Raw genomic sequence first — 14,487 nt, forward strand, 5'->3', positions numbered from 1 at the left:
TGGTTGAGATGTATAGTTCTCAACATTTTTACTTGGTGAAAAAACTCTGTGCTAAACCACACAGTCTTTGACATTTTTTATCTTGTTGAGAACTAAAAATGTGATCCCAAATATTATCAGTCTTACACAAAATACCTTCAAGCTACTGCAATACACAGTATACAGTCGGATCCACTGTCCAAGCGTTTAAGCCAAAATGTGACTCTAAATGGGTTGTTTCAAACATGTTTGCACAAAAATTGATGTACACTTGCATACCCAAGATCCCCTCTGTGGCTTGTGGTAACCACAAAGGTCCTCTGGGTTTTGGTCATGCCGTTCACTCAGCCACTGAAGAACCTTTTAAAGCATTGCACTTGTTCCCTAATGGGCTCGCCTGTTGTCCACAGAAAAAAAAGGCAAGCATGAGAGAGATGAAGATAGTTAGTATCATCACAGCGCTGGTATCATGATTTTAAGATGCTACTAGTGCTCCCAAAAGACCTCTCCTTGTTGAGAGGAGAGTTCTTTAGAGATCAGACAGTCGAATACGTGGCTTCTCAAATGGCACCATGGCGCAACTGTCCTCATTTTCAGCTCTAGTGGTGCATCCCAGAAGATGAGAACACGTTTCCTTCTCCTCTTACACTTCTACCAACCATTTCTCTTGCACTTTTGCAATTCTTTTTTGTTTTTTCTCTCTCTGAAATGATGTCTTGAACTTGTACTTGAACTTAAAATAAGGCCGTGTGGTAAATGCGTAAATCCCCACTTAGCCGCTAAAATGCTGCCCACATTAGGATGTTTTTTTTTTGTTTTTGTTATTTTCTTTCAGCTTAGTGACAAGGGGGGGGGCCTGAGGTAAAGTGGTAAAAGGTTATTGTCAGACATTTACAAAGTATGTTCACCGATGGGTAAAATATTTCCACATGCCCCGTTGGACAGATTTAGTTGTTACAGTCAAAATGAGAAGGCTGAATAATAAGATGCCAGCAGTCCAAAAAAGGGTGACTGTTTAACTAGAATTCAAGTATTTGGCAGCATCTTGGTGTCGAGAGACTATGTTGACGTTAACTGAGAACCTTCATTTAGACAAATGCAATGCTTTGGCACCATGTTTTGAAGTGAGTCGAGTTTTACTTAGACAAAAGTAGCGCTTTGACACCATTTCTTGGAATCTGTATGCATTTGGAAGCCTTGTCAGTGAGGGAGCTAATTGCACGTTTTCTCTGTTCTAACAAGAAAGGATATCAGGCGAACACTGCATATGCACTGACATATCTAGCCAACATTATATCATATTCAAGGTATTGACCACATGGTTTATTAATACAAAGTAACTGGATGATTCTCAGCTTGGCAAGTATGTGTTTGATACAGAACTCTGGCGACCAACAAAGGATAAAACATTTGTTTTTGTTTATGTAGAGTCAAAGCAAAGCAAATTTTATTTATTTTAGTTGTTGACATAGCAGAGAACATGTTTTTATGATATGCCATAAAGTCATTAATTGGACATGGTTTTCATCAAATGCGCTTTACTGGCAACCGATAAAAAAAATGAATGGATGATTTTCATCAAAGAATATAAGCTTTAGTCATCATAAATGTGTTGTTACACGCACTCTTGCGCGCAGGTTAGAGCCCAAGAGTACATCATTTAAATTACATGTCCTTTTTCTGCCGTCGTCCAATTTACAGATACTGCGGTGTCCTACATTTCTGCTATCTGGCAAGTATCTGGTGAATTAAAGTTAATAAGTATTAAGATAACGCCACCTTACACAGCGCTGCGAACACTCCGTGTCCCATCTAATGAATTATATCAAATCAGTCCCATCTTAAATCTTCCCGCGAGCGGTTCTCTCATCATTTTAAAGTAAAAAAAAAAAAAAAAAAACCTGCTCAACGACAACCGTACGTGTCCATAACTCTGGAAACGGTGAAAACGTCAAGTGCAAATCTCGTTGGTTTGCCCAAAAAAAGGAGAGGAGCGCGCATCACATCACGTCTGCTGATAGTGCGCCAAAGAGTGCCGTTTATCTGGGGATGGAGAGAAATTGGTGACAAGTAGGATACGGGGAGAGGCATCGTCAGTAGAGTCGGGACGACGCTAAGGAAACGCATCCCGTGAGGATTTTGTCTTCATAACATGACGCTCGCCCATTTGCCCTGATGGGACGTGAGTGATGACACCCGACACTCCCATCGGCGTCTCTTTATTTTAGTAAACGGGGCTTCGACAACCTTGGATGATGAAACCTGATGTTTTCTTCTGATCAAAAATCTGAAAATCATCTTCCTCGAGATGAAGTGTCTTGTATTCAATAGCGCTTGTGAAGTGTTGGTTATTAGACACAAATGTTTAGCATACGTCAAAAGCACTCTTCTCATCATTTTCACTCATTTTCTCGTACGCCTTAGAGGGGCAAAAGACATATTGTAAAGCCTCGCCGAGTGTATGATGGCGAAAACGTGCCTGGCATTTCAAATACTTGAAAGGTTTCAATTTAAGGAGCTGCTGACTAAACCGGAGAGTGCACATAATCTCTGTGGGCTTCATATAGAATCTAACAGCCTGAAAACCGGAGGATGTGGGGAGGAGAGACTTTGGGGATTTTTCCCTCTCCCTCGTGGTTTTACGGGGAAGTTTGGCTCCGCTGCTTGAAAATCGTTTTTAATTTTTTACATATTTATGCATTCCCTAAGTAAGGCAATACATCCAGTTTCCCTTCTTAGACCAATAAAAAAAAAATCTGAAGCTTAAGGAGAAGTTAACCACTGTGTAATTCAACTCAAGTAAAACTACTCACCCTTTGGAATTAATGCAAAAAAAAAGAAAAAAAGCTGTAAGTCTGCCAGCAGGCAGTATTTGAGAACAGGTTGTGCTTTTTCTATTGTTTAAAGGTGACATATGGCTTTTTAATTGCTTGTATGAAAATAGTTGGTTCTCCAGAGTGCCTGGTCATCCATCCAGTATGAGATTAAACAGAAAAGTAAATCTTTGAGTTTACTCTTTTTTTTTTTTTTTTTTTTAAATGTCTGTGTTCTAAATAGGTTACGTTATTGTGCAACAGTAGGGCTAAATTAAATAAAACTCACCCGTATACTGACTTCATCCAACGATGAGCTTGCCTGGGTGAACCTGCTCCAGGAGTGCTCAATGTGTTTTGGTTGATCGCTGCAAAAAATGAAAAGAAGCCACTGGTTTCTTTTAGGCTTTTTCCTAGTTAACCTTCCACGCCCCCCCACCCCACCCCCCGCTCTTAAAGACGCGTACTCATAATTACAAATGTTACAGAACTTACGCAGACCTTCGATGTTTTTTATAATGACATCGTCGACCACCACTGCTTTAGTTAGCAACACAGTCTGGGCAACGTAGACCAAAGACGAGCTAGACATGCTGCTTATGTTTACTTTCGAAGAAAAAAATGGTTCAACTGGACGAGATTTTCTCTTTTCAGAGTGGGAAAGGTCCGGCCTGAAAGCCAAAGTAGAAAGTGCAGGATGAGATGGTGTGTCATTTTAAAATTCCAATTTGGCACAGCCTGATCCAGGATGAAAGCACAGACAATACAGTGCACAAAAAGCTAATTCTGTATTTTAAATATAGGAGGCAACATAACATTAACCTTAAAACGGTTTGGGGGCATCATCATCATCATCCCACCCCCTATTGTCGGTAGTTCGTGAGAGGCTAGCTGCTTGAAAATTAGATCTTGGGGTAAAAAAATCTGGGCACCTCTTTCAGATTCACCTAAATGACGTGAGACCAGCGGTCTACCTACCGTGGTGGACTTAGATGTGGTTCCAGCAGGCACAGGTTTGGTCCCGTGGTCTTGTGTAATGGATATTCACTCCTCATGCTTGGCAGTCAAACTGAAGTACATTAGCCCAAAAGATGAAGAAAGTTCCCTATTTGCAAGAAAGGAAGTAAACATGGTACAAACAGAAAGTCAACAAGTTTTCTCTTTGTATGTGCCGCCATAAAACACACACACACACACACACACAAAATGGATAAAATATTGTGAAGATGGTAAGAAGTCTTTAAAGCAGCGAAAGCGACCGAGCTGGTGCCGTATTGCTCATCGGGTTGAACACAAAGAAGGTAAACAAGCTGAACAAATAAACACAGAAGCAAATCAAGAGGCGGTGTTAAAAGGTGGTAGTAGCTTACATCCTTAGAGGATTTAAATGTCTATACCAATAAAAGATTGAAGTAGAGGCGAACGCCGACAGAAGCGCGCAATAACGTGACAAAAGCGATAACGATCTTGAAGTTAGAAGGAACACAGAGGCTCCAGGACTGTCTGAAAGCCTATTAAAACATTATTTTTATGGGATTGCTGATTGCTGGTTTTACTGTTCGGACAGAGATTAATTAGAATGGAAGTGGGTTAGTATCGTTCAAACGTATTTAAGATAAGAAATTGTATTTTTCTTTGTGCTGTACTGTATATTCAAACCACACACAACTCAAAATTGCCGTCATGTCACTTTATTATTATGTTATATTTCCATCAACATCAGATTTCATTACTTTTCTACTTGCGTTACGCTCATTTATTCTCTTGTGGATGCAGCAATGTCTCGCTTGTTATTAATTGCTTTTTTCTTTTAAATTTCATATAACTTTCTATAAATTCAATAATTTAAGTTGAATTATTCATTTGTTCATGTTCCATGCCGCTTATCCTCACGAGGGTCAGCGGAGTGCTGGAGCCTATCCCACCTGTCAACGGACAATGGAACGGGGGGCACGGCTGGGATTTGAACCTTGCTCCTCAGAACTGTGAGGCAAATCTATAACCAGTTGCCATGCGACCCGGAAAAACATTCAACCATTCCTTCATTTTCTTCGCCGCTTATCCTCACGAGGGTCGCAGGGAGTGCTGAAGCCTATCCCAGGGGTCAACCGGCTGGAGGCGGGGTACACCCTGAACTGGTTGCCAGCCAATCGCAGGGCACATGGAGACAGACAACAGTCGCACTCACAATCACACCTAGGGGCAATTTTGAGTGTCCAATTAATGGTGCATGTTTTTGGGATGTGGGAGGAAACCGGAGTGCCCGGAGAAAACCCACGCAGGCACGGGGAGAACATGCAAACTTCACACAGGCGGGGCCGGGATTTGAATCCCGGTCCTCAGAATTGTGAGGCCGCTGCTTCACCGCGCTGCCGTTTCCATTCATCTCAGGAAATATTACTCAGACCCCTTGATAGAAGGTGTACGCAAAGGAAAGAGTGTCATGCTCGTTTCATCATATAATACCCAGTGGATAAAGCTATCGCTCTAAGCCTGATTTATAATGTAGTATTCTCCAACGTGAATAAACTCCATGTTCCTTAACCCGGCTTTGGTATGTATTATACATTTTCTTAGATATTTTCAAAAGAAGGAGCCCGTGCTTCTGAAAATTTGGAGCCTCAATTAGTTTGACCCATGAGGAAAAAGAACCGTATTTACTTTACTCTGTAGTCTGTCATTCACACACACACACACACACACACACACACACACACATGAAATGGTTCACTGCTCGGCCCATTTGGACTCTGTTGCACCTACAGGAAAAAAAGAAACAAAATGTGTGTGAGAAAACCTCCCAAAAGGGGGCGCACCCCAAAAACCCAAAAACCACTACCTGTCTTCCTACAGTCTGTATAAGATGTGTATTCTCACAAATTAGTCATTATTTGTTTTTTTTTTTTTTTGGGGGGGGGGGAATATTATTACAACAACAGATAAATACATTTATGAACATCAGTAATATTTAACACTTGTGGTAAGGATATTATGACTAAAAAAAAGATCATCGAAAAATTGGGTATTGTATTATTATTTGAGTTCAAACAGAGAAGTCAAGCAAAGTCGTCTACTGTTCCAAACGTAAATGTGAAACAAGATAAACAAAAGCACAAGTAAATAACATTATATGGAATAAATCAATAAAATCAATAGAATTTTATCATTTCATGTTTATTCATATAAATTATCACTGTGAATTTTACAGCTTCAAAAAGTAATTGTTTTTAACATTTACGGTGTCCACTGGTACTTTAAAGTTGCAAAAATACTTTTGACATTTTATGAACAGCACCACGATGGAACAGCTGTAAAGTGTTTGCCTCACAGTTCTGAGGTCCCGGGTTCGATCCTGGGACCGCCTGTGTGGAGTTTGCTTGTTCTCCCCCCGTGCCTCTGTGGGTTTCCTCCCACATCCCAAAAACATGCAACATTATTTGGACACTCTAAATTGCCCCAAGGTGTGATTGTTTGTCTCGATGTGCCCTGCAATTGGCTGGAAACCAGTACAGTGTGCACCCGCCTCCCCTTGTTGACAGCTGGCTTGGGTCCAGCACTCGCGCAACCCTTATGAGGATAAGCAGCAAAGAAAATGGATGGATGAATATTACAAACTTGATAAATAATAATGTTGACTTGATCTCAAAGGAAACAAGTTTGAATAACAGTTTCAGAAAAGGACCCGAAAAGAAAAATACGACTATGTCGGCGAGTGATCACACGTCAGAGGCTACTGGAAGACTAAAAGGCACTTAAGCCAGCATTATTATATGTCATCAAAAAATAAATAAAATTCGGTTGAAAAGCACAGTTCATGTCCATTCTTTAGCCTTTGAAGACATTTCAAAGATCGAGCACACAGTAGACAGAAAAGAAGCAATCTTTCCTCGCGCTTTTTAGGGAGTCGTCAGATCCGAGCGTGGCCGGTACACTACATCAAATATCATAAAATCCCTGCTCAAATCTTTAATGAGATGTGGTATTCTGTATATTACAATAGAATAACACAATGTAAGCAATTGTTTACCCTCAGACCGCTGCCATTGGCTTGATGAGATTGCAACTCTGGTGCATCAGAGCAACGATATCAACCGGGATGGAGCACTTTATGCACGTGTTCGGTTTTGTTGGAATTAGAATGGATTGAGAAGTCTGAAGAAGATTTGGGATCACGGGCGAGGGTGTTAAAACACTCTCAAAGCGCAGAGCTCGTTATTTAACGCGAGTGAGGTTCAACGTCTCTCAGGAGAAGCCTGCCTTGAAGAAAATATGGAAGATTTATCACATTCTCATTGTCCTTATTTTATTAGGTCGAGAGGTTGAACTAAGGAAACGCACACCATGGAGTTCATATTTGATAAACGCAAGCCGCTGCCTGATCACAAAGATTCACATCAAACCGCAACACATTTGTGTTTCTCCTTTCACAAAGAGCTTTTTTTTGGAGTACCTATCGTCCATTATTTGCTGAAAAAATCAGTTTTTGCGTGTGTGACCAGGGATAAGCAACGTAGTCGTACCCAAGTATGAAATAATGAAATAAAATTCTACTAATGTATGGATTTTGGCAAAATAAACATTGCCTTAGCAGCATCTTGGCGCCGAGAAATTATGATGGAGTGAGTTGAGCAGCTTCACTAAGGCAAATGTAGTACGGCCATATTGTGACATCTTGGTGCCGATGAACTATATCACGGTATGTTGAGGGGCTTCATTTAGACAAAATTAGTGCTTTGTTGCGTTGTGGCATCTATTGGCAATTCCAAACCTTTTTGGGTTGATTTTTTTTTTTTTTTTCTTTTTTTTAACTGTTCTCATCATGGTTCAGTCTCTGCGCCCCGTGAGTGGCAGGCAAAAACAATAACGTGGATCACAGAACTAACAAAGAATCTTGGCTAATCAGCCACATGCTACTTCACCAAAACTTAATCTCGTAAATTTCAATATTCACCTCTCCTTAACTTGAAAGTTAGGAAATAATTCTCTTAGTCGAGCTATTTTTTTTTTTAAGAAACAGGCCAACATTTTGAGGCTTATTGCATAATTTAAGAAGCTCTCCGTGTTGAGCGTTGATGTGCAGGTGGAAGGACAGCTAGAGGTGTACGCCCAGGGAAAGACAAAGATGTCCGACAGCGGAACACGACCGGGTGGCGATTATATAAAAGGTTGCTGCACGCATGCAGCACACTAAAAAGACTAAGAGTGTCTTTTCAGGCCACAGCAACGATGTCCGAGGACCCTGTTTTGTTTCATCCTCGCGACTAAATCGGCTTAAATGTTTTTTGTTTTGGTTTGCTTTACCGATTTTAGTATTTGCTGTTGTCAAGTGTGTTGAACTTGGCATACTTTGGTTTTGTTTTATCTTTGGTGCACAGATTTATACCAACATGGCAAGGACATATAAAGTATTCAATTTTCTATACAACATATCCTCATAAGGGTTGCAGGGGAGCTCTTTTGCAGAGATACTGACACCCATCCATCCATCCATCCATCATCCATCCATCCATTTTCTGAGCCGCTTATCCCCACAAGGGTCGCAGGCATGCTGCATCCTATCCCAGCTATCATCGGGCAGGACGCGGGGTACACCCTGAAATGGTCGCCAGCCAATCGTAGGGCCTACCTAGAGACAGACAACAGTCGGACTCACAATTACACCTAGGGGCAATTTAGAGTGTCCAATTAATGTTGCATGGTTTTGGGATTTGGGGCGAAACAGGGGTGCCCCGAGAAAACCCACACAGGCAGGGGGAGAACATGCAAACTCCACACAGGCGGGGCCGGGATTTGAACCTCGCTCCTCAGAACTGTGAGGCCAGTGCTCTAACCAGTTGCTCCACCACGCCCGATAATGACATATAATCAGAAATTGATCTTGTTGCATCGTAAGTGACTGCTCGGTATACTTTGGCGAAAAAATGAATTGAACTCAATAACAATAAAATGAGTGGTTGAATATGAAATGAGTGGTTAGAATTCCCCAGCGGGGGGAAAAAATGCCTGCAAATTACACACAGCCAGCATATTTTTTTTTTAATCGCAGTGGAGGTCAAAATGCCATCGACTTTAAAAGTATACTTCGTTATAAGCCATAATAAAATTTCAAGAATACCTGATCACGAAGGAGAACAACGTGTTTGCAGTAACTGAAATGCTCTTACCCAATAACTGCCCGGAGAAATATGAGCAATATCTTGGCAGACTTAATTTGAGATATTTCATCTAGGTTACATTGACGTATGCACAGCAGCTAATAGTAAAAAAGTGGACCTTGGTTTTTAGTGAACAAATTTCAATTTATTCCTACGATAGGGCAGTACCTGTAAGTAGGTCATGACATTGTTCTGAGTTATGTTTAAAAAAAAAAAAGTAATTATCTATACAAAGAGTCATTCATTTGGTATCAAAATGAGGATACAAGTGTCAGTATGTTCCCCGCTTGAACGCCTCAACGCTTAATGAGGTACACGCAGGTCAAGGTAATCCTAATTAAGACACTTTGCTTGATATCCCCCAGTAATGATGTCGGGGGATGCTTGCGCATATCATAGCAAAAGCAGTGACCTGATGGTGTATTCCATACGGAAACAAACGACATCGCCACCATCGGCGCTGTCATAGCAATGTAATTAACGAGATTGATTGGACTCACAACTGGGAGGTAAGGGCAGGGCCATCTCGTGGCTTCCTTAATAGGACGATTTCAGAGAATTAACAAGATATGGTGCATATTGTGACAAGAAATGACGCATACATCGTGAGGCGATCGGAATTCATAAAGGCATTTCCATCGCTTGGTTGTGGTTGAAACGCTGGTTTTCCTGTGGAAACTACTTTTAAAAATATAGAATCACGTTTTCTGCCTTTCAATCAAATCAGCCTAAATATAACCTTAGTTGAAGAGTGAAATTATATTGGTATCCATTTTCTTTTTTTTATAGAAGGGAAGGAGTGATTACGTAGAACCAGAATCGGCTTTAATGGCTAAGTGTGTAGAACACACAAGGAATTTTTCTCCAGCAGTCGGTGCTGCCCTGTTACGACATACAGAACAGAAAACGGAGAACTAGGAACAACGTAGCAACAAGAATACAGAACAAGAGAGAGTTCTATTTATAGGAATTATTCCTTGTAAGACGTGCAAGATGTGAAATCTACATAGATACGTGTGTTAATCATGTCAATTGTGCAAAGAGAGCAGATTAAGTGATGAATCATGCGGTTTGTAAAATAAGAAAATTACAATAAATAAATCAATTCTAAAATATAGCGTCATACTAAAACTGATTGGACCAGCAGGGTGTGAGTGAGTGTCCTAATAATAGGTTCGCTGATCAAGAATTTAATAACTTAATTGCCAGAAGGAAAAAAAAAAAAAAACAGTTGGAATGCCTGCTGCTTTTGACTTTGGTTGATCTGTATCGCTTTCCTGACGGAAGGAGCTGGAAGAGCTGGTGGCCAGGATGTGGAGGGTCCGAGAGCATCCTCCCTGCTCTGGACCTGGTTCGCGTTGCGCGCAAGTCCTCATTAGTGGGTAGAGTGGTGCCGACAATTCGTTTAGAAAATCTGATCAACAGAACTTTCAACACGCACCTCCCGTGTCCAAAAAAATCACCAGCTTTTATTGTCTATTATAGACACACACACAGAGCATGTTTCTCGGGGAAAAAAAAAATTAAGTCTCTCCCACTGGCAGATGGATTACACTCAAAACACAAGCCTTTAATAATACAAAGCGGATCAAATGTGAGTAATAAGCAGTGAAAGCTGCATATCGCCGCCAGTAAAGCACCCCTGAAGAAAGACATTTACCAAGCCTGGTCATGCACAGACATAACCATTCAACGTCACAATGGGCTCTAAAATGATCATCAGATGCCGTTTCGACTCCGCGGGGATGTGATGGGGAAATTTACTGGAGCGGGATGCTACATGCGTCTTTGTCTATAGACACGGTGAAGCAGCATGAGGCTAATTATTCAAGTTTATGTCCGTTTCACTCGGTTCCAAGTCAGTGTTAACGATTATATTTCAAGTATGTTCAGTATTTAATATAATTGGGATAATTCAGCTATGTTCTGAGGACCGGGGTTCCACTCCCGGCCCCGCCTGTGTGAAATGTGCACGTTCTTCCCATGCCTGTGTGGGTTTTCTCCGGGTACTCTGGTTTCCCCCCCCCCACACACACCCCCAAAACATGCATTAATTGGAGAATCTAAATTGCCTGTAGAACTGAATGCGGGTGCAAATATATATATATTTTTTGTTTCTATGTTCCATGCGATTGGCTGGTAACCAATTCTGGATGTACCCCGCCTCCTGCCCGAAGATAGCAGAGAAAATCTCCAGCACTCCCGTGACCGTTTCAAGATAAGCGGCTCAGATAATGGATGGATGGATTTGCTTGCATCTTTTGGCTCGATGTCCTGCTGTAGAACTCAAGTGCGCATCAGCTTGAAGTCACAAACTCCTGGTCCAATGTTCTACCTTAGGATTTTCTGGTAAAGAGGAAAATTCATGCAGCAAGTCGTCCAGGTTCTGAAGGACGAAGCAGCCCCAGACCATTACACTACCATCACCAATTTTGACTAGACATTATATTCTTTTTTCTGAAATGTTACCCTTATGCTCGTACTTACTTGAGTTATTGTTGTCTGTTTTTACATGTTTGATCCTAAAAACTGAAAGGGAATCTATGCAAACAAATAAGAGTCTGAGGAAAGGAACCGGACTTTTTCACAGCACTTTGTCTGCTTTCAATGTGTTTGAACCAGTCCAGAATGTACTTCGCCTCTCATCCAAAGTCAACTGGGATCATCTCCTGCTGACCTGTGACCCTAATAAGGAGGAGTGCTATAGAAAAATGACGAATGTTTTTTTTTTTGCCTCTATCTGCCCTCCGATTGGGCGTAGATCACTCCAGAGCTGAGCTCAACTCTGACCCAATGTGCTTAATTCCTGTTTCCAAACCTGGACCTACCTGAACTCCACTGGCTGCAGTCATGCTCATATCTTTTTCTTTCTCCAGATATCCGGGGCATCGAGGACTTCCTTGACCGCGCTTCCCACCAGGGCATGGACGTGTCCCTCCAAAAGGTGGAGTCCAACGTCAACATGATGATAACCAGCCTGTTCAGGACCATGCGGGTGGAAGAGCTCCATCGCTACAGGGACACGTTACGCAGAGCCGTGCTGTTCATGAGCCCGGCCGCCGCAAAGGCATTCATCTCGGAGGTAGCTCATCTTTTGCTTTCTTTTATTTTTCCACTTACTCTGTTGTTTCGCCCTCTATAATCCAAATCAGCCAATCAATTACGATCTCAATGGTGCTCATTTTTTGACTTAATCATCTGACATTGAAAAAATTAACAAGCCTATTTTGACAGGACTAAAAATAACAGAAAATATTTCAAATTATTGAGTAAAAGTAAAAGGTCGTGTAAAGGAATTATTAATGAATAAAATGTGTGTGTTTATATAAATCCAAGCGCACAACAACGCATCATTCACTGTACGACTCATGGAGTTGTTGAATGCGTGTCCTTGTCTGGTACGTCTTGACTGGCTGAGAGAACAATGCACAAATTCATAACATAATTCATTGCCCATTATTTGAACATATAAGTTGCTGATTGAGAACACACATTGACTCGATATGTAATATAATACTTTGGACTCTTATAGTTATTCCACTTATGATCAGTGCTTACATCATTTTTATACTGCAAATTTTCGAGCCAATCAGAACAAAGCAGGGAAGTTTTGGTACACCCTGTCATAGTAAAGATTGTAGGATATAAAGAAGTAGTCTATCAGCAGGGCATCTGGATGAAGAATAATGGTATTGCATTTAAAAGCCTTGTGGTAAATGTATGTACACTAAAATTAAAAGTTTTATGTTGTTCAGTTTCATGGCGGGGGTCCTGGAACCTATGCCTTTGACTTTGGGCCAGACTGGACTGGTCATCGGCCAATCGCAGGGCACGTGTAGATGAACAGCCATTTACCGTAATTAACCCCTCCGTGGATATTGCGCAATCCGCGTCACTGACCAATCAGAGGCCAGAGATCTGCATAGACCAAAGCCCGTTTTGGCTCCCGCCATTTTCTCTGACAACATTGCATGGTCCAGTATAGGTTTTGTTAGCGTTTTAGCGCTTATTTGGGTTATTTAACAAAAAATACGGTTAAGAGGTGTAGTCACGGACTTTGTAATAGTGACGACAGGTATCCTGAAAGGCTAGTTGGTGGAGTTCGATTCGTACCCTTTCCAAAACCGAAGACCCAGTACGAAAAATGCCTTCGATGGATCAAACTTTTTGGAAGACCGCATCATCAACTAAATCCATCTAATATCAACCGGAACACATATGTTTGCACGAAGGTATGCCTTATATTTGATTTTCAATACATGTCTCGTATAAATGAATTTGAAGTTCTTCGCGAGCATAACATTGCTACGTGTGAACGATTGACACACTTATTCTTTGTTGAGCGATATTTAGCCATGATCGGACTGCACAAACGTGTCGCTTTCTTGCCGGCTCGCGGCCGAACCTCAACCAGACTGTGTTTGCACGAAGATATGCCCTATATTTGATTTTCAATACACGTCTCGTATAAATGAATGAGACGTTCTTCGCTAGCATAACATTGCTACGTGTGAACGATTGACACACTTATTCTTTGTTGAGCGATATTTAGGGATGATTGGACTGCACAAACATGTCGCTTTCTTGGCGGCTCGCGGCCGAAGCTTAACCAGACTGCCCTATATTTGATTTTTAATACACGTCTCGTATAAATGAATGAGACGTTCTTCGCTAGCATAACATTGCTACGTGTGAATGATTGAATGAAATCAGAAGCATGGCGTCTCTCTCAGTTAAGAATGTATTGTATTTATAATCTATAATATATCGTTGATTTGAATGAAATCAGAAGCATAGAGTCTGTCTCAGTTCAGAATGTATTGTATTGTATTTGCCATTTTTACTGTTTGTCTTACGTGAGCGCACGTGGCGTGACGTCACTTCAGGAGGCGTGGTTAAGTACCCTGTACGGAGGGGTCAATTCAAGGCCTACAGAGCGCACCTGGTTACAAGCCTTACCGAGTACATCTGTAAAGGAAATACCGGTTGGCGCATACATACGCCGCAGCTGTGTAAAAGCCCACATTGAAACACGAGATATTTACAAAGAAAGATGGTACACAGAGTTTAACGTGAGCGCAGTACTAACAGGGTCAGTAAAAGTCACTTGCTCGGCACATATATGGATAGGTTTCCAATGACATCGCCACAGTCCTTAGACGAATCGGATAAATTAACAATGGAAAAAAAAAACTTCACACTTCACCTATCACCTGTGTTCTCTGACCTCTATGACACACAAGATGGCATAATTGGTAACTTATCCATTCCACCGGTATCATTCTTACTTTTTCCACTCGAGTGCCCCTTTGGGGCCATTAAAAAAAAATGCGCAAATTAGCCCCATCACCGCATAAACTGCAGGGTTGAAAGCGTGTGGGAAAAAAAGTCACGACTTGTAGGCCAGAAATTACGGTAAATGGATGGACAAATAACTGTTTTAATAAATTTAACATCCACAATTTCAAAGTATAAGAAGAATTTGCAGTTGTGGTAGATCAAGATTTGAAAGCAAAACCTCTCCACTGTGAGGCAGTGTA

At 41.3% G+C, this 14,487-nt stretch overlaps 1 protein-coding gene across 8 annotated transcripts in view; it reads left to right on the plus strand.

Moving 5' to 3' along the window:
- The window catches only part of grid2 (glutamate receptor, ionotropic, delta 2), a 491,233-nt gene that overhangs the window by 275,485 nt on the left and 201,261 nt on the right, over window positions 1-14,487 (plus strand). For all 8 annotated transcript variants that reach the window (XR_009794537.1, XR_009794538.1, XR_009794536.1 and 5 more), the window contains one exon: window positions 11,824-12,029. Coding sequence is in view for 5 of the 8 variants with exons in the window: in XM_061816592.1 (XP_061672576.1) it covers window positions 11,824-12,029 (206 nt within the window). In the remaining 3 variants the exon portion in view is untranslated. The remainder of the gene's footprint in view (window positions 1-11,823; window positions 12,030-14,487) is intronic.

This window comes from Syngnathoides biaculeatus, chromosome 4 (genome assembly GCF_019802595.1).
Source record: "Syngnathoides biaculeatus isolate LvHL_M chromosome 4, ASM1980259v1, whole genome shotgun sequence".
Taxonomy (NCBI): Eukaryota; Metazoa; Chordata; class Actinopteri; order Syngnathiformes; family Syngnathidae; genus Syngnathoides; species Syngnathoides biaculeatus.